Source organism: Acomys russatus, chromosome 19 (assembly GCF_903995435.1).
Source record: "Acomys russatus chromosome 19, mAcoRus1.1, whole genome shotgun sequence".
Lineage (NCBI taxonomy): Eukaryota > Metazoa > Chordata > Mammalia > Rodentia > Muridae > Acomys > Acomys russatus.
Window position 1 is genome coordinate 58,130,373 of NC_067155.1, and position 20,926 is coordinate 58,151,298.

The window sequence follows — 20,926 nt, forward strand, 5'->3', positions numbered from 1 at the left end:
GGACAAGTGGGTTTTCATGTTCATCAGGAAAGAGTGGGGTGTGCCTGCAAACCAGGAAGAAACAAGAGACAAACCACAAAGGCCATGACCCCCAAGAGATAATCAGTTGCCCAGGACTGAGCCTCTTCAACTGTGAGCAATAAGACCTTCACAGGAAAACATTACTCTCTGCAACCAGCTTTGAGCATGGGCAACCCTTTATTGTCAGCTGCACAGAGCATCCCTTACTTTTTGCCCTAGGACATCTTTACTGCATTGGTATGGGTGTCCATGGCAACCTGCTTACTGCTACCCCAAACTGGAGTGGGAGGTTGTTTAAACTCTTGGTTTGACCTTCTCTGATGAGGGAGGAGCATCGCTGGATAACGGCAGCCAGCTCTCAGCTCATGGAGGACACTTCTGAGCCATGTTCTTCAGCATCCTTAAAGTACCTAGTGGGATGGAGCGCAACTCGCTCACAGTAGAACCGACTCCAGAATGCTCCTCGGATCAGCCATCTCCACTTCCCACTCACTTTGCCTTTGTTCAAGGCTGCTGTTTTATGCAGCCACTTTATCAAATGAGATAGATTCTCAAAAGCCAACCCCCACCCCCACCCCCTCCCCACCCCCTCCCCACCCCACCCCGCCCCACCCCCACCCCGCCCCCACCCCCACCCCGCCCCCACCCCCACCCCACCCCCACCCTGCCCTGCCCCACCCCCACCCCGCCCCCACCCCGCCCACCCCACTTCCCACCTTGGCTGGCTCTGCCTTCTGGAAACACCAGGACATATTAACTGTGGAAAATCACAATGTACAGAAAATACAGAATGCAGATCTTGGAAGTCTGAGGCAGGAGGATCTCCATGGGTTCAAGGTCACCTGGGATACAGAGTGAGCCCTTATCTTTAAAAAAATCACAAAGTCCTAATTCTGTCCTCTCTGGGAAGTTATTCTGCTAGCATTTGGGTGTATATTATCCCTTTTAACACACACACACACACACACACACACACACACACACACACACCATCATCATCATCATCATCATCAACAGCATAATGTCCCAGCACCTAGAAGGGGAAGTGGGCACAAAGTTCCAGCCCTAATCAAGAAACTGTTTGCAACTGACAGCTTCGAGAGAAGAGGAAAATCAGTTTACATCAATGGAGTCACTCTGGAGCATCAACCACACCCCAAGGCAGGCCACATGCTCAGGAACAGTGGACCAGCAAACTGGACTACATCACGCCCATTAAAAAATATTTATTCATTTTTCTGTGCATTGGTGTTCTGTGTGCTTGTCTGTGAGTGGGTGCAACCTCTCCTATAACTGGAATTACAGACAGTTGTGAGATGCCATGTAGGTGCTGGGAATTGAACTTGGGTCCTCTGAAAGAGTAGCCAGAGCTCTTAACCGCCAAGCCATTTCTCACGCTCCCCATGTTGTACCTTAAAAAAAATTTTTTTTGTGTGTGTGTTAATTTTGGCTTTAAAAGAAACAAAACAAAATAGAATAGGAAGTCAGATGGGTAGGGACAGAGGATCTGGGAGAAGTTGGGGAAGGGAAAAAAAGAGTATGACCCAAACATTGTAGGAAAACATTTTAAAATAAATTTAAAAATCAAGATAGGTTCTCTGGAATTGATTGATTGATTGAGTTTTGCACCAGACATTGGTGGCGCACACCTTTAACCCCAGCACTTGGGGGGGCAGAGGTGAACGAATCTTTGAGTTCAAGGCCAAGCATTTGGGAGGCAGACAAAGGTGGATCTCTGAGTTTGAGGCCAGCTTGGTCTACAGAGTGAGTTCCAGGACAGCCAGGGCTACACAGAGAAACCCTATCTCAAAAAACAAAACAAAAACAAAAGCCAAACAAACAAAAAACCAAAAAAAATTTTTTTTCCACAATGGTCATGACAGTGTATTGCTACAATATAGATATGGTTTGCGTGCCCTTCCAAGGTTTCCTGTGTTGACATTTAATCCTCACGTTAGGCATTACGAGTGTGGAAAGTTAACTGGATATGCTATTTTGAGGGGGCATTTTGGGGAGGAAGCTATAACGAGGCTCCCCAAGACTGACTCCTGGTAGTTAAATAAAGAGACCAGAAGAGATGCCCACAGACTACTGTGCTCCATCTCTGCCATGCCAGAGGAGGACACTGGAGCCCCTGGGCTGTGGATGCTGGGAATCAACTCAGGTCCTTTGGGAGAGCAGCCCATCTCTCCAGAGCCAGAATTACCCAGCCTTGTAAAGCGGTCAACAGTTGTGCTCTCACTGCCCCTAGTCTCCAGTGCTTTTATTATGAAGTGAGGACCACTGTCTCTCACACTTGTGGCAAGGGGGAATGCCATCATATGCATGTCAACATAAAAACAATTCTCACCCCAAAGAGGAGAAGACAGTTTATCCTGGAGCCAAATAGGAGTAACTGTGGTGTGGGGATCATCCTCTGATGCCAGGAAAGGAAGAGAGTTGTGGGAGGCTGGAGGTTAAAGAGGTTTTGATGAGCAGAGGGCACATGAGACATTGAATTCACCAGCAGATCGGTGGTTAGGCAAGCAAGCAGCCAGCTGTCGGCATGCACCCAAGCACACACCGAGGTCCACAGGCCACGCACAGGCTGGCATGCAGGTTGCAGAGATAGGCATACTGGCCTACAGACAGACACACATGCCTACAGACAGACATACAGATACACAGAGGTAGGCACACACACAGAGGTAGGCACACACACAGGTTTACAGACTGACTCACAGGCCTACAGACAGATGCAAAGGCCTAAACACAGACACACAGACACAGACACAGACACACACACACACACACACACACACACACACCCCAGGCCTATAGATAGACAGGCCAACTAGTGAAGGCGTGGGCCTCTGACCTCAAGGCCGTATTTATACAGAGTCCACACAAAAGTGGCAGTCTGCCAGAAGTGGTTGTATAACAGATGACATCACTGTTTACTTTTGTGTTTCCAGGACATCCAGTGTCAGCCATTGTGTGCTGACTCAGAGTGCCCCCCTCACGCCGTGTCCCGCATTAGCCATCTTAGCCCACGTAAGCACCCCGTTGTGGAAACATAGACCGGCCCTTAGAGCCTTCTCCTCACAACACATATCTGGGAACATGGATCCAGGTCATCCGAACCCCATGCTTGAAGGTGACAGAGCTTTCATGAAAAGAACAAAGAAAAAAATGTTTTTAAAAATAAAGAGATATTTAAAATAATCAGTGGAAATATCGGCTAAGCGGTTCCAGCAAAGTGAGGATCTCTTGCTGTAGGCCTCAGGCACTATCTGGTGACCGTCCGAGGTTCGGGTTGGTGGAAGGTAGGGATCTACTAAGCTAACACATCCAAAGGTTTCACCTGACAGTACAAGGATGCTAGCTTAGATGGAAAGGTGGGAACGGAGTGGTTAATAACAGCCCAAGAGGAACTGTAATTAGGCTCTGGACCTGCAACATTCCAACCTCCCTACAGTCACTGAAGTTAATCAGCTTTGCATAAGGTTCAGTGGGGGGGGGGGGAAGGGTGCTTCCAGAACTTTCCTTCACAGATATTGTCCCACTATACTTAGCCTTTAGACTTGTGGTTCTTCTGAAAATCTCTGAGGATTTTCCAAGCTGTTTTTTTCCCCCCTCTTTATTAGCTAGTAGCGTAAATGGCATTTCCTTAGAAAGGCCTCCATGACTAGCCTTAATCACTAATTGGCCCCTCCTTGTGCCAATCAGTTTATTATTTGATCTTATTTCTTATTTTTCTACATAACCGTTCCAACGGATTCAGACATTCACATTAAAAAACATTTACCTCCGTTTTATTTGAATGTAAATTTTAAGAAGACAGAGACATAGGTGTGTTTGGGCGTGGTGTGTGCGGATGTGAATGCTTACTTCAGGTTGGGCTGGTTCAGCAGAAAAGAATACTTGCTGCCAAGCGTGACGACTTCAGTTTGATTCCCGAGACCCACTGGGTGGAAGGCGAGAACCAACTCCTCCAAATCGTTACACACACACTTACACACACACACACACACACACACACACACACACACACACACACACGTCCTAAACCAATAAAATGCAATTAAAAACTCACTACATTAAAAAATTCTACCTTTGCATCACGTATATAGCAGCCATTTAAAGCAGGTTTGCTGGACAAAGGAAAAGAGCTTGCTTGCTTGGTGCGAAGGTGGCAAAAATTAGGCAGAGGAGGGGCGGGGCCGCCCGGAACCGAAGAGCCGCGTTCCCGAAAGTTTCCGGTCAACGTCGGACACTTCCGGCTAACGGACGGTCCATCTGCAGCTGGCCCTCCTGGCTGACGCGTAGGCCCAGGATCGTCGAGCATGGACGAACACAGCCTGGAGGAGTTCCGCCGGCGCTGGCAGGAGGAGCTGGCGCAGTCGCAGGCTCTGAGGCGGCGGCGGAGACTCGAGGCTGGGGAACGGCGGGCGCGGAGGCCCGAGGCGGGGGCGCGTGGCGAGCCGGCCTCGGGTTACCTGGCGCTGGCGCAGGGTCTGCTAGAGGGCGCGGGCCGACCCCCGGCGTCTAGGCCCGGCCGGGCCGACAGGAGGGATGCGTCCAGCCGCTCTCGTTCACCCCCGGACCGCGAAGCCGCGGAGCCCGAGCCGCTGGTGGACCAGCTCATCCGAGACTTGGTGAGTGTCCGGGGCCAGATGTAGCCCGCCCAACGGGACGGGGGCGTGGGGGGGGGGGCGAGAGGCACAGCAGCGATCCTTCCAGAGTCCTTGAAAGCATTGGTTCTCCGCTGGGAGCTTTGCCTGCAGACATTTTGGGGTGTTGAGAGTAAAGTGTGTGCCCACTCTTGAGCTTGCAGGATCGCGAACAGCAGTGCTCAAGACAGTCCACCGCAGCCCCCCCGCCCCCCGCCTCCAAAAAAGGGCTACGTGGTGAGTTTGAGAAATCCTGCGCTAGAAACGTTCTTAAACTTGTAAGAAAAGTTGACTTTGGAGAGGAAGGTCGGAGCACAGGACGGAATTTATATTCACCTATCTCTGTATTATTTGATTTTCCTAACAACGTGTTAACCTAAATTAAGGGGAAAAAAAAAAAAAAAGAAGAAGAAGAAGAAAATGAAAGGACTACGTCGAAGAATCCTTTGGTCAGTATCTTGCGGAGGTTCTTAGCCTTTAGGGGGCATGGGTCGAAAGCTCCTTCTCCAGCCTCCTTTACCAAGGCGGGAGAATCCAGTCAAGACCCCCTGACACGGATCCCTGGCTTGCAGGTTAAGGGTGAGGCCAGAATAGAAGGATTTAATGGCTTCATCTCCGCAGCATTCCAGTGAGTGGATGTTGTTTAGAGAAAAAACGCGATAGAGCTGGAGAGGCAGCTGCGTAGTTAGGAGCACCACCCGCTCTTCCAGAGTTGGGTTCCTAGTACGCATGCCTGGTGGCGCACGACCTCCCGAAAGTCCAATTTCAGGAGATTTAATGTCTCAGGCTTCCATGGGCACTTGCACACACGAGTACAAACAACACACACACACAATTTTTAAAACGGGTAATTTTATGCAACGGACAGTTTTCTTTAAATAATACTAGTAGCTTCTGCTTTGAGTTTAAAGTACATTTCCCCTTTTAACCAAGTGTCTTGTCTTGTGCTCTGATTTGATTTTTAAAATGGCCATAATATGAGGTAGATACTAATTCCTTTTTACAAATGGAGGGACTCAAAGACAACATTTTCTGCAGTGTGTCCAGGATTACCCAGCTGATAAATTCTGGGGATTAAATTTGGATTTCTGTATTTTAACTTCACCAGGTGAAGCTTGGGTCAGCCTCCTAGTAGGCCTTAGTGATACGTAGGTTTCTGAGGCACCCTCGGATCTGCTAAACAAGCAACCCAGGAATCTGCACATTGGATGTTTGATTTGGGTATGTTGGGATTTGGATATTCTCAGCTGTGTAGCCTCTGTTGGCCCCTGTGCTGGCCAGTTTTTTGTCAACTGGACACAAGCTAGAGTTACTGCCGAGGAAGGAGCCTCAGTTGAGAAAATGCCTTTCTAGGATCGAGCTGTGGGCAAACCTGTAGGGCGTTTTCTTAATTAGTGATTGATGCGGGAGGGCCCCGCTCATTGTGGGTGGGACCACCTATGGACTGGTGGCCCTGGGTTGTATAAGAAAGCAGGCTGAGCAAGCCATGGGGAGCAAGCCAGTGAGCAGCACCCCTCCATGGCCTCTGCATCAGTTCCTGCCCCCTGGTTCCTGTGCTGAGTTTTTGCAATGATGGACTGCGATGTAAAAGCATAAGCTAAGTAAACCCTTTTCACCCCCGACTTACTTTGGGTCATGGTATCATAGCAGTAGAAACCCTGAGTAAGATAGACCCTAAATTCTATACGTAAGACTTTTCAGGCCTCACACTCAAGCAGCATCCCACAGGGTTGCTTGTCCATCAAAGCTTCTGGCCTATGTCTGTCCAGAGACACTGATGCAGCTGGGCTGAGTGGACGGCGGCTCTTCTGTTGGTTGCCCTCGAGCTGGTGATACTGCAGTGGGGACAACACCAAAACCACGACAGGGGCTGGGAGTGTGGCTCAGTCAGAAGAGTGCTGACCTAACGAGCCCTGGGTCAGCCCACAGTACAAGAAACTAATCCTGCCCTGGGGGAGGCAGAACCAGGAGGATCTCTGTGTTTAAGGCCAGCCTGGTCTACAAAATGAGTCCACGACAGCCAGAGAAACTCTGTTTCACACACACACACACACACACACACACACACACACACACACACACACCAGCCAAACCAAGCCAAAACACCAAAACCCCAGGATATCTTAGTTATACTGCTGTGAAAAGGCACTGTGACCAAGGCAACTCCTATAAAAGAAAGCGTTTAATTGGTGGCTTGCTTACAGCTCTAGAGGTTTAGTCCGTAACTATCGTGGTGGGAAGCAGACTGGCATGGTGCTAGAACAGTAGCTGAGAGCTGTTACATCCTCATCAGCCGACAACAGGCAGAGAGAAAGTGACTGTGGGCTTTTGATACCTCAAAGCCCACCCTCTCCTCCTGCAAGGCCACACCTCCTCCTGCAAGGCCACACCTCCTCCTGCAAGGCCACACCTCCTCCTGCAAGGCCACACCTCCTAATCCTTCCCAAACAGTTCTACTAACTGGGGACCAAGTATTCAAACATATGAGCCAGCAGGGGCCATTCTCATTTAACCCACCACACAGGTGTCACTCTGTAGGTCAGCCTGGCTTCTAACTCAGAAGTCCTTCTGCCAATTCTGGGATCAAAGATGTGGCTGCTGTGTTGGGCAGAAGTGGGGTTTTGTTTTTTGTTTTTTTACATGATACATGTTAGAGTTTTGGGGTTTTTGTTTGTTTGTTTTTATTAGTCACACCTTGAAGTGTACATACCTTAACTGCACAGCTCCATGCCTTCTCTAGAGTGTGCATATACACACATCCAAAACACCTGCTCATAGGACTGGCCTCCCAGCCTGTCTGCCCCTTGCTCCAGTGGCTTGACCACGCCCCCTCTTCTGACACTTCTGCAGTGGCATCAGGAAGCTTTAGTTTGAGTTCTTGTGAAGAGCATTATGGATGGGTTGGTCCTGTGGCATGGACCTGATGCTGCTGTCATCCAACACTGTGATAACCCTGAGTAGCTGGGTTAGCTGTTTTGGCATTGCAGTGCTGTTGGGGGACATTCTGTATGTCTGTCTTTTGGGATGTGGACATGTGGTTTTTGGGTTTTGCTCAGGAGTGGAGTTACACGGTTGTGGGCATGCAGGCCATCATTAGAGCAATCTACCCCACAGACTTCCCATTCCTGCTTGTTGGGAATGGATACAACAGAGGCAATGATGTTTTAAATGCCAGAACTGCAAGGGTCTGTGCTGCAGGATCTGTTTATCGTGTGCTTGTCTGGAGTTTTTAACTCAGGAGTAACTCCTGGGAAGGAAAGTGGAGTCCCCTGAGATCCTAATGCAGCCGAAGCACCGAGTGCAAACCTCCAGCTAGTTCTGTCTCCTGCCCACGGCCCACACCTTAGCAGCAGTGCCACACTCGGGGCCTCTGTTGATTGAGATGGGCTCCTGTAGCTCTGGCTGGCTTTGAATATGCTGCAGCTGACAGTGGTCTTGGACTTCTGGTTCTCCAGCCACTGCCTCCCCCAGGGCAGGATTAGTTTCTTGTACTGTGGGCTGACCCAGGGCTTGTTAGGTAAGCACTCTTCTGACTGAGCCACACTCCCAGCCCCTGTCGTGGTTTTGGTGTTGTCTCCACTGCAGTATCACCAGCGCGAGGGCAACCAAGAGAAGAGTCGCTGTCCACTCGGCCCAGCTGCACCAGTGTCTTTGGACGGACATAGGCCAGAACCTTTGATGGACAAGCACAGCTGAAGAGAAACTGGCGTGCCTTCTGTGCAGCCTTGCCTTCTCACCCGAGCCTTTGCATAGGAGCACTTAGCTTTCTTACTTATGGGAGAGGCTTGTGAATACTACACTGGCAGTTGGCAGTGTTGGATTGGCCAGTACAAGGGATGGCACACCCTGGCCAGAATTCCAGAGGCAGTAGACACTGTCTTTCATACCCCTCTCCAAAGCCAGGTTCCTTGTGGGCAGTGGAGGCATTTCAGGTGTGCTTATGTAAGCTTCTTTAGAACAGGCTTGTGACAGAGAGTCGCTTGGTCAGATTTTGTTTAGGTAGTGTATCGCATCTGACCAACAAAGACACAGATGTCAGACTCTAACTGGCCTGAAAACATACACTGAGATCTGTTGATCCACGAAACCATTCCAGGAGGTGATGCTCATTCTGGGCACTGGTGTAACCCAGCTGTGACCTCTTGCCTCAGTCCTGCTTGTCTGCTGGCTTTCCCCACAGCAGGCTGTCCCTTCTTGAGGAGAAGACGGCTAGCAGCTGCAGCCTTATGGTCTGCCAGCACGGTAGTGCTGGGAGAGCACAGCACCTGTTCTGTGGTGCACAGCTGAAGCTGTGTTCTTAGTGGTCCAGACTGGGTCATTTGAGCAATCTTGAGCTAGTTACTGGTTGAGATTTGTCCAGCTCTGTGTCCAGTGCTCAGCCCTGTTCGTCCACAAGTCTGTACTCACGGTTGAGCTAGAGCTGGGGAGTCAGCGGTGTCCAGAGTGGACTCTGGCCTCGCCAGCTTCTCAACTGTGAGAATGATGGTGTGGAAGCAGGCCAGCATGCATAAGGGCTCTGGGGCTCCCAAACTCAGACTCAGACCCTGCTGCCACCTAGTTGCTTCTCTCCTGGTGTGCTGCACTCATTGGTCAACTGAGCTGGAGCAACTCCCCTGCCTCTGCTGTCTCCTTCTTTCCTATTAAGGCTCAGTTTGGTTCCCTCTGCTGTGTTAACTCTCTCTCTCTGATCCCTCCAGTCCAAACTTCTCTTTTCTTCTGACTAAAATGTTCTTCTCAGTGCCATTCATTTAAAAAGTGTTATTCATGAACTAGCAGGCCTTTGTTTGGGGCCTTTTTCCATGATGCGTGTGTGCATTGACTAAAACAAGTTTGAATATCTTTACTGGGAGGTTCTGCTTCTTGAAGAGGAATGGTATTCATCCATCCATTCATGCATCTACTTCTCAGTCCACACTGTTGATTGACTGGCTTGCTAGCACCAGGCACGAGTCTAAGCTCTGAGGCTACAGCAATGCGCACAACAGAGAAAGTCTGTCCTGTTTGGGTAGATACTTGCTGGGTAAACAAGTGCTCTGGAGAGAAGAAAACCTAGACAGAGTGGAGAGTGTCTTTGAGGAGCGGGGCTCGGTCTTACCCAGAGCCGCCCCACAAGGCTTTCTGGAAGGTTGAGTAGTTCGTAGAGGACTTGGGGAAGGGCTGGCAGAGATTCTCTGGTGCCTGTGCCTCTGTGAGTCTGCAAGCTGAGTGGTCTCACAGGTGACACTCTGCACTTAGTTTACTGCTCGCAGTTCTTCTCTGTGTGACAGGATCTGTGTGTGTCTATATGTCAGTCTGTGCACAGTGGTAGCCTAGCACCAGATTCCCTGGAGCTGGAGTTGCAGGAGGTTGTAAGCTAGCTGACATGGGTGCTGGGAATTGAACTTGGGTCCTCTGCAAAAGCAGTTAGTTGTTCTTAACCACTGAGCCATCTCTCCAGCCCATGCAATTATTATAATTACTGTTTTATTTTTATTAGTTTTGAGATAGGGTCTCTCTGTGTAGCCCTGCAATTATTAAAATTCTTTTGACTTAGGAACCCTAGCATACTTGTTTTCACACCAAGCTCCACAAGTTCTGTAGCAGATCCAGATGGTGGGATTGTGCCATCGCCTATGTGTGTGGCCTCTTGACCAAACAGACTCACAGATGAGGTCCAGCCCTTCCTGAACCACTCTCTTCCTGAGAGCTCCTCCCCTGCCTTCTGTCCAGCCCAGCTCCTGAGTCTCCCATCCCAGCTTTGACTCAGCTGAGCTCTGAGAGCACAGACTTCCTTCACTGCCATGTCCTTTCCAGGCACGGGCAGTGTGCATCTGGGCAGGTTAGCTTGTGTAGGTAGAGGTTGTCTGTCCACATCTTTATTGAATACTCCTGCTTATCCTCATAGCTGGGCTTGGGACTAGGTTTGATATAAAAAGAGAAATGGACTTTTTGTGGACTGCTTGGGAACTTAACCTCCTTTATAGCAGAGAAAGAGGAAGACTTCCTGAGCGCTAAGCAGCTGACTTACTAACAAGCCTGAGATACCTCAGGGACTATCTCGTGTGTTTATTCTGGTTTATATGTGATGACTTATCTCCATAAAAGATTTACCTCCTGCAATGTAGAGGCCTTTTCTCATACGTTTGCTAATAGCATCTCCCTTCCCCCAGCACTGGGCATGGCCCTGAGCTGACAGGGTTTTACACATACATTAATTTAAGCTGGGTAGTGTGCCTCCTGTACTGATATCAAGGAACTACAGAATATGGAAGCATATGGAGTTGGTGGCAAGGCTGCTACTCTTGGTATTTGGTGTGCTTTGAATTCCTGTTTGTTTGTGCAGGGAAAGGTATTTCAAGACAGAATAGGTGCCTATTTCGAGTGTTTGAGACTTTCCCTAATCTACCTGCTTACTTTCTCAAGCCACAAGTGAAACTGGACACCATCCACTCCTGCGGTGGGACTGTGCAGTCTGTGGGGGTTGAGATAAGCCCTGCATACAGCAGGCCTCTCCATCCCAGGGTCAATAGAGGCGGCTGCAGATCTGTTTAAACACCACCTCGGGAGCGCCTGAGTGGCGGTCGCCCCAGAGATACGTGTTGGGAAATGCAGTGATTTGGTTTCTTCCCTCTGCAGCAATTTGGCTCTTAGGAATTACCCCTTCTTCTCCTAAACAAGAGAAGGCAGATTAAGTTTCTAAGCTGATGGCACAAAGACTGTCCATTTATGGAGCTGGGCACACGGAGGACAGATCATCCTCTCTGGGGACAGATCCCTTCACAGTTTGTCTCAGCATTTTTGGAGTGAATCCAGTAGACTTTGGGAAAATCCAGTACTCACTGACCTTAGCCGTAACACAACTCCTTTGTGTGCTCTTCCCTGGATTTTCCTATCCGTCCATGATTTAGGGCCATGGCTCTCAAGATGTAACATGCACAACGAAGCCCCGAGAAAGAGCTGTGAGCCGTGCCCATGGAATTTGGGGGCACTGGTTTCTGCGAGGTGCCCTGAACATTAAAACAAACAATGTCACATGTGATTTCAGTGTCAAGCGAGTCACTGAGGGGTAGAGATCCGTCCACGGCACCATGGTGAAAGTCGTAAAGGTACATTGTCAGCAGCGAGGCGCTTCCCTTTGTCTAGAGCCTAAGCTTGGCAAGCTTCCTGTCACTCTGGGTCAGCCGATGTTCTGCAGTGTCATTTAGCCTTTAGTGTTTCTGTGCCTTCCTTCCTGAGAACATCCGTGTTGTCTGTTTGTCACGGGGTTGTCTGGTGAGTCTCATGACTGCTGGCTGGCGGCTGTGTGCTCCATACGTTCACTGTGCACCGTGGGAGGAATGGCTGCCTGTCATCACAGGAGACCTCCGCAGCAGCTGAGCGAGTGCTTGAGTAGTTGCCGAGCTACATACAGCTTGGGCCAGGTCTTTCAGGTCTGCCAGGCCCTGTCGCAGCGTTGACCAAGCTTGTAGGGTGGTCTCTGATGAGGTGTTGGCCATGTGGTAAGCTATAAACAACAATTTACCACTGTTCCCTCTGTTGGAGGGTTATTCTTACCTGCATGCTCACATAGCACCTCAGTGGGTGTTGGAAAGAGGTGTCTGGCGCTCTGCAGCTATGCACCAAGAACTCTTGGGGACGCTTTACTCTGCATGGGACTGCTTGGCCTCCCTTGCTGGCTGACTGGGGAAGGCTCTACTTGTCAGAGGCCACTCCTAGCCGCAGAATCACGTGTGGCTTGGCTGTTCAGGTCAGAGTTGAGGCGAGTGGCCTTTGTACTCAATGCACACTAGTCTCTGGAGGGTTAGTGCTTTGGTGAGGCAGCCCCGCTGGCCTAAGGTGGAGTCTAGGAGGGGCTTAGCTGTGAACCAGTGGTAGGCAGCTTGCTGTCTCGCCTGGGAGGATTGGAGTGATCCTGCACCATCAATACAGACTGCAGCAGGAAAGTCCCCATGTGTCGTGAGCTGCCAGTGCTCCTTTGCTGACTGCCCTCCTTTCCCTCCCGCCATTTCCTAACCAGTGGTGGGAACAGAGAAGCTCAGCCACATGGAAGTCGGGAGGGGACTTAGAGTGTTTGGAACTGATATTGTCAGTCATGGGAGAGTTCAGAGGTAATCCTAAGAATGGCACAGTTTACATTCTTACAGTTCAGCCTGCCAACAGTGGCTGGCCTCCAGATCCTATAAACGGCCTGCCGCAGGCTGACTGACTGTTGGTGTGGTGGCCCCAACAATGCTGTTGGTCATTGCCGCCTGGTGGGTTTCATCTTTTTTCCCCACGCACCACAGCAAACCTTCCAGAGTGGTTAGGTGCCCTTTAGGGGTGGCGATGCTGTTAGGTGTGCTGTGTGGCTCCTCCACTGATGGACTTAGCCTCACTCTGTAGTCCTCTTGTTACTGCTGGGACTGTCTCTGCTGTAGTGCGTAAGTTACAGGCCAGTGAGTCACCAACAGGTGACTGACTTGGAGATCTAGAGCATAAGAAAGAGAAGAGGGGCTGGCATGTCCTTAAGGAGAGTGATGCCCGGTCTCTGTGTGCAGAGCACCAGGGCTTGCACCTGTTCTCTGCAGGACAGCTCTCTGTGGTCCTTGGGCAGGTATCCCGAGGGCATTAGACAGGAAGCCTGCATACCTTCAGTCTGGATACTTGGCTGATCATTTGCGATCTTGGAGCCTCCAGGTTGTGCTCCCCAGAACTGAGGCTGGGGTCAGGGAGAACAGTGGGAGGGTGGGGTCATGCTTTCCCAGAGGGACTGTCTTCCATCATGAATATGGGAAATTGGCCAATGACATACGCATTTGGTGGGTGACTGTGACTTCTGCCCAGAACAGAAGCAAAAGATGGCATCTCAAGACCAGCTTGTAGTGTGGCCTATCATAAAGGAGCCCACAGGGAATAGAGCACGCCTCGCTCTGCCTCCCCCTGTCTCGCTCAGCCTCCCCCTGCCCTTCCTTTGGTTGTGTGAGGATACAGGGACTTTTTCTTCTTGTTTCTTTACCATGTGGCTAAAGTGGTCCTCTTGGCTTCTGCAGATACAGTAACTGTAGAAGGAAAGGCAGGAGGGCATCTGGGGTGGCTTTGTGAATGATAGCCTCTCACCTTGTGTGAGCCTGCCAGGTCATGGACCAGCAGTGACTCCCACAGGGGTTGGGGTGTCTCTAGTTGCATCTGGTTGGCAGTGGAGCTCCTCACTGATGAGTGAAGGCAGTCATTGTAGGCAAGGACCTGGCCTGACATGAGTTCCGGCAGCTTTGTTTCCTTAGGCAGGACCCGCACCTCCCACTTATCCTTGCAGATTTTTTCCTGTTTTTCTGTGTTTCCTTCCACTGACTGAACATTCTGCCCACAGAGACCGCTCAGTGTCCTTTCCCTGGAGAGCCTTTTTGGCTATGAATTTAGTAGCCTCACTCTATCTTTGCAGCCAAATACCTTGTTTCCTCCTTCAGTCGTGAGACTCCTAGTGAGTGACATGATTCTCGAGCGTTCTTTAGCCTCAGTCTTGAAAGGCTCACACTCCTTAGTGCTGCCGACACCGTTTTCTGAGGTGGCTGCGTCATGGTGTGGAAACTTGTAGTGAGAGGTGAATTAGCAACTTGCTTCCAGCCAGCAAGTCAGTGATGTCAGCCAGAGCTTATTAAAGTATGTTTTCCCAGCTTAGTCTGTGAGGACAAAGGCCACGCTGCCGCTGAGAAGCACGGCCACAGACATGGCTGGCAGGTGGGCCTGAGGGCCTTCATTGTCACCCTTGGACTTCCCATCCTCCCTTGGATTCTTGTGTGTGCCACAATCCGCATGACCTTATCTTTCAGCCGAAGCCTTTACCTCATCTCGGATTGCTTACCCTAGGGCGGGAGAGCTCTTGTTGCTGTGCATTAATAAACAGCACTGAGAACTGCTTTGTTTGTACTGGCTAGCGCAGGTTAAGCACTGTGAGCTCCAAGAGCTTAGGAAACCCTGAGGAGAAGTGGGCCTGCATCTCCAGCAGAGCAGCCTCCACCTTGCTCTTCTTTCCCCATGAAAATATGTTAGTGACTCAGTCAGTGCTTCTCCAGCTGCCCCCCACCCCCACCGCCACTGCCTGTGCTGGGGAAGCTTGGTTGTCCTTCGGGGATGGTGTCCTCCCTGGCCTAGGCTGGCTTTCTTGAGTACCTGATGCCTCACCTTCCCTTACCAGTCAGGAGGTTTCCGAGGCTACTCCTTCCGCAGCATCCTGGGAAATAGTCACATGGATTTCACAGTGACTGAGAGGAAGGTAGATGTGGGGGCCAGAGGCCCCTGCTTCAGATTCTCCCTGAAACAGCCCCAGCTCTGGTCACCTCAGGACTGTCCAGGGGGTGAAAGGCCTGGAAGCATAGGCTGCCCTCAGCCCCTTTCTTCTTTCTCCACAGGACGAGATGGATGAGGTACCCTTCTTTGATGTCCAGCTGCCTTATGAACTGGCAATCAATATATTTCAGTATCTGAACAGAAGAGAACTGGGGCGCTGCGCTCAGGTAAGTGCTGCTGACACATGTCCAAGGGTCCCCAGCTCTGACTGAGTGCGGGAGCCCCACACACAGTTGCCAGAGTTGATGAATTGCACAGCAGCTTTCCTAAAGAAAGGCTGCCTGGCCGGGCGTGGTGGCACACGCCTTTAATCCCAGCACTCGGGAGGCAGAGGCAGGCGGATCGCTGTGAGTTCGAGGCCAGCCTGATCTACAAAGTGAGTCCAGGATGGCCAAGGCTACACAGAGAAACCCTGTCTCGAAAAACAAACAAAAAACAAAAAACAAAAAAAAAAAGCTGCCTGGAACTTCATTCCCACGCGATGCATACCGTCTGGGGACTGTCTTCTGCACCAGGCTTCAGTTATGGCTGAAACCCTGGGCTCTGCCTGCATTGAGCTAGCCTGTGTTAATATATCATATGTGTTAGCACAAAGATGCAGCCCTTAAATCAGACTAGTCATTAGGGTGGCCGCTGAGGGTCAGCCCAGGGTCAGATGGGTGAAGTCGCCCTTTGAGTGGCAATTATACTCTGAGATGAGTGCAAAGACACGTTGAGGGAAGTGCCCAGGAGTGTCACCCACGTCCTGTTAGCTCTGGAGCATATGCCCATGGAGTGGGACGTTGGCTTGCTTGGTTGTCTGTACGGGTGCTGTGGGAACCCTTTCCCTGGGGAGACATAAACAAATATCTCCCCAAGTCCAGTTCCACCGAAATGTCACCTGGGGAGCCAGTGAGTCTATTGGGCTTCCTTACAGAGCATGGGTGGGGATAAACCCCTAAAGTATAGAGGACCCCAAAGCAGCCACACCCCAGCATAGATGTGTACCCCAGCTGCATAGGTGGAGTCCCCCCTTCAGCTAAGCTCCCACTGTTAATATGCCAGCTCCCTGGAGACTCCCCGTTAGGGCAGAATTACATACTCAAGGCTGGGAGGTGGAGGGGGAGGACTGTCCAGTGAGGGTCCAGTGATCGTCTCCACCACACTGTGCCTGAGGGAGGTCAGCAGGCCAAATCAGGCTCCTGCTGGTGGTCGCAGCTGCCCTGGTGATAGTGACAGCTGTCAGCTCAGTGGACAGTGTTCTTTCTGCAACAAGATGCCATGGAGGTCTGGGGTAGGCCAGTGGTCCATATTTCTGGCCAGGTATACACTGGGAGGCAGGATTTATGCCCTAAAGATTGCTCTCATCTTTTTGGCCACAAGCAAATGATTAAATTACTTTTTCCCTTTTATTTTTGTTTATTTTTCAGTTGTCAAAATTTATATGTCCATTATAACTGAGTGCTCAAAGCAGTGACTTTGACCCCTAGTGCCACCACCAGTAAGAAAAACAATGTTGCATTTGGCTAATGATGTCACTCAGTGGTAGAGTGCCTGCTTAGCATGCGGCCCAGGGTTTAAACCCATCAGAGCAAAAAGGAAAATGATCCAATGGGACTGTGTAAATGTGGTCAACATGACTCGTGTAAGTCAGAAGTTGTGTCATCATGTCAATGGATCCAGAAAAAGCACTTGGTGCAGTTCCACATCCAGCATCCTGTTCACACTCAAAACTGCACACATCACCAGAGGCAGTCCCTGGGTTGGGCTTTTCTATGAACTGTCCACTTTGTCACTTACCTGAAGATGCTGAGTGCCGTTGGTATGTGATCACAGCAGTGTCATTTAAGTAGAGGCGCTGGCACGTGTTCTCGATGCAGTGTTTCTATAGGAACTGATAAAATCAGTGAAATACAAACTCACTCTGAAAACCCTGCCAGAGTGTAAGTGGCACCAGAACTGTGCGTGGCTGAAGAGTACGAATGCTGTCGTCTCCCTCCTGGAATTGGGTTCGTTGTTTTCCAGCTCACACGCTGGTTCTGCTCCTGGAGGATGAGGGCAGAGCTAGATCGGCCTGATGCCAGGGCTGGAGCCTGGGCACGGCTTCTGCAGCCCCGCCCTGCACAGTCGGCACTAGATGCTCTGATCTACTTTCTTGTGTATGTGCGGGATGTTATCGAAGGAACACTGCTTTCACATCCATGTTCTGCTCTCCCATTTTGTGGAGAGCCATGTGGACCAGAGATCTTATCACGGTCAGGTAGAAGAGGTCCCCTGTGATACAGTGGGCTGTACTTCAGGAGAGGTGGGCTCGGCTGGGCGATTATCCTACAGGTGTGAACCATTTAGTTCACAACACACCAGTCTAGATCTCACTAGAGCGCTGCCCTGTGTGTCCAGGTGGCTCCTATATATGTGTGTGTGTTGGCGCGCATGCGGTACGTGTGTGTGTGTGTGTGTGTGTGTGTGTAACCTATTTTTGAGAACACGTGTAAGTGTGGAAACTCTTCTCAAGCAGAGCCTCTTCAGTGCACAGCAGTTGGGGTGGCTGTGATGGGAAGCTGGGCTTTCAGAGTTTTTACATGAAGACAATAGTGGATGGCCAGCAGTCAGTAGGATTGGCTTGATTTCTGTCCTCATTAAAATAAACTACAAAGTAATGAATATAAACAGTGTTTTCCTTTGTTCTTGTGGCATGTGTGTTTCTGCAGCAGAGAGAAAGTCCTCCTGTTGCATGGGGGCCTGCTGCTTTATGGGCTGCTTCTGCTCTGCCTCTTTCACTCTTACAATGTAGGCACCTTGGGACGTTAGTGCAGTGGGGCCAGTTGTGTGGCATTGGCACCCTGTACTCATTTTGTGCTCTTGGAGGAACCTGTTGCTTAGATCTTTGTGCCAAGCTGCTCTCAGACTAGCAGCAAGAAGGCCTGAGTAGGGAAGCCTCAGAGATGTCATTTCTCACACTCTTCCAGGCTTTGCCTCCTCCCATATCACTCTTCTCTCTCTCCTTTTCTCCCCCTCCCCAAAATGCTTTGCCTCAGCTGGTATCCTACGTACTGATGTACCCTCTACCCTTGCCAGCTGAGCGCTGGGTGCTGTGTGGGGAGTGTGTGTCTCCACAGAATGTCATGAAAACTGCAGGACTTTTAGGAAGCACATTATCATCCTGGCAGCTCTAACATTTTGCTGTTTATGATTTTGTGTCCATCCTTTTCCATGCCCACAAGAGCCCTAGTGTTTTACCATGCATATTGAGATTGCTAATTTCAAAATCACAAAATTGTTTGGTTTCTATGAGAAAGCTAAGTGCTGTTTTATTGCAACATGGGTAATTCTGAAGAGGGATGGTTTCTGGTATTTACCAACCCTTTCTGTCCCCTGAGATAGGGTTTCTTCCTGGATGTCCTGGAACTCCCTCTGTAGACCAGGTTGGCCTCGAACTCAGAGATCCATCGGCCTTCGCCTCCCAAGTGCTGGGATTAAAGGCATGCGCCACCACATAGTCCCAGCATTCTCTTTAGTTTTCTAGATTGATTTATTCTGTGTGTATGAATGTCCTGGCTACATGCTTCGACATGCACCACTTGCATGCTTGGTGCTTGCAGAGGTCAGAAGACATCAGATCCCCTGGAACTGGAATCACAGATGGTTGTGAGCCATCATGTGGGCATTGGGAACAGAGACCAGGTCCTCTGCAAGAGCAACAACTCCCAGCGGCTGAGCCATTTCTCCAGCTCCCTCCAACAATCTTTTTTAAAAATTTGAGAGTAATTATGAATCCACAGGAAGCTGCAGACAGGCATGCAGGCAGGTGGTGTGTGTCTTTGTGCCTGGTTCTTCCTTTGATGATTCCTCATGTGCCCAGCAGCAACAGCATCAAAAGCACGGCTGTCCGTGCCCTCTGTGGCGCCTACTCAGGCTTCACTGGTTTGCCATGCTCCGATCTATATTTTTAGCTCTGTTCTGTCTTATCAGAGATACAGATCTGTGGGCCCACCACCACTGTCAACACACAGAGTACTCTGCAGGGATCTCTTGTACCTCATCTTGTCTCCTCTCCACTCCTAGTCCTGGTAGTCAAAGAAATACATGTTGTAGCTATATGTGTTTCTTAATGTGTAGTTTTAGTAGGAGAGCTGCATACACACTAATGTCACAATTTTCAAGTAAAGGGCAGGAGGTTGCATGTGGAGATCCAAAGCATGGCAGTGCATACCTGTAACCCCAGCACTTGTGAGGCTGAGGCAGGAAGACTGTGAATGTTGAAGACCAATCTGGGCTACAGAGATTTAGTCTTAAAGGCAGTGAAGCAAAGGGAAGCTGCAGCACTGAATCGCTGAAGATTGTGGTGTAACCAGTGGGCAAGAAGCAGCAGGACCAAAACAAGCTAGCAATTCTGGAGCAGAAGCCCAGGAGTCAGAGTCAGGCTGTCAGCTTTTACAGGCATGTGAAGCCGTGAGCTGGCCGGATGTCCACCTCATTCGCTAATGTTTGCATGTTACAGTGCAGCTCTGATCTTGAAGTCTCTGCAAGTCACAGACCCATCACCAAACGAGGCGGTGCTGCCTCTCACACCACAATGGCACAGGCTTCAGTTCCCAGAAACTCTTTAGTCTGACCTTCCACAGTGCCTGTCAGACACATCCGGGCCTTGTGGAAGGATCTTTGTGCATAAACACAAAGCAGATGCACTCTCAGCAGCCATCTCTACTCCCCAGCCTCTGTGGCTGTCTTCTTTATACGGGTTTAGAAAAAAGATGGAACCACTCTAGGAGGGTCCTGAGCTATAGGAAGCAGCATCGGTGGACTCAGTGGTGGTTACTGGAAGGCCGTTACCCTGTCGGCTGTGCCACCGTGCAGCAAGTATTTACGACTGCAGTATTCGAAAGAGAACATAGACTGTGTAGGAGAGTAAGAAAGTCAGAGTCTCCCTGGGCACAGCGCACATCAAGGGCTGGAGGGTTGATTAAAAACAAAAGCAGTTCTTTCCTTTTTATAAAATTAGGTTTTTAAGAAGGTGAGCTTACCGTTTCCTCACTTTTAGAAGGTTTGCTGCGGGCCAGGTGCCGTTCCTGACAGCAGATGCCAAAGTGGGCAGCAATGATGGAGAAGTTTCTCTGTAGAGAGTGCCAGTCCTCTGCAGTGAGCCCCTCACAGCAGGGCAGATGGAGGTGAGTGCAGAGAAGAGGGCTTTGCAGTGGAGACTGGACGCAGGCAGGTGTAGTGAACATTTTGGTCTTTATAAAAACACAGAAATGTTATATAAATATGCTTTTGTTTTAATACCAAGTGTGAGATATGGGGCTGCTTCAGATTTTCCACAGCAGCAGACTCTATGATTTGCCTCGTGCTCTGGCAGGGGCATGATTTTTGCCAGCTGCAGATCGTTTCTGCAAATGTATGACATTCAGAATTCTGTGGACTCTTGAGAAGGTATATAAATGCTAGAGGGCCCTGGTGGTGGCTGCTGCCTCTCCTCTCCTCTTCCTCTTCCTCTTGCTGTTTACTGAGTGTTGTTGGTTGTGGTTTGTCTAGTGGTCATGTGCAAAGAGACGAGTAGAAGAAATTGGATATCCTGGCAACAGAAATCAAATCTGCCCCAAGGAACTGCTAATCAGCAGGAAGCAGTCTGACAGTATCTATGCTCCCTCTCTCCTCTAACCTTCTTTCTCTCCTACTTAGTATTAGGCTTTGGGAAGTCAGTTACAGGGAGGGAGGGAGGGAGGGAGGGACAGAAGGAGGGAGCCATGCAGAGGTCTCGGGCAGGTGTAGCTAAGGCTGTCTATTGTGCAGAGTTCCTTCCATGGATGAGGAGGGGTGGGAAGGTCAATGGCTGGGCTGGAGTGCACACACAGTGGTCAACCTAATGTCTTCCCGTTCCAAATGCATCACTGGATCTCTGTACCTGTGTTTGTGGAAAAAGACCTTTGTAGATGGGCTCAGCAAGGGTCCTGATGAGAGAGAGAGTGGCTGCG

At 50.1% G+C, this 20,926-nt stretch overlaps 1 protein-coding gene across 1 annotated transcript in view; it reads left to right on the plus strand.

Moving 5' to 3' along the window:
* Positions 1-4,272: 4,272 nt before the first annotated feature.
* The window catches only part of Fbxw8 (F-box and WD repeat domain containing 8), an 88,905-nt gene continuing 72,251 nt past the window's right edge, over positions 4,273-20,926 (plus strand). Inside the window, exons 1-2 of the mRNA XM_051161623.1 lie at positions 4,273-4,658; positions 15,038-15,142. Coding sequence (XP_051017580.1) covers positions 4,347-4,658; positions 15,038-15,142 — 417 coding nt within the window. The 5' untranslated portion in view covers positions 4,273-4,346. The remainder of the gene's footprint in view (positions 4,659-15,037; positions 15,143-20,926) is intronic.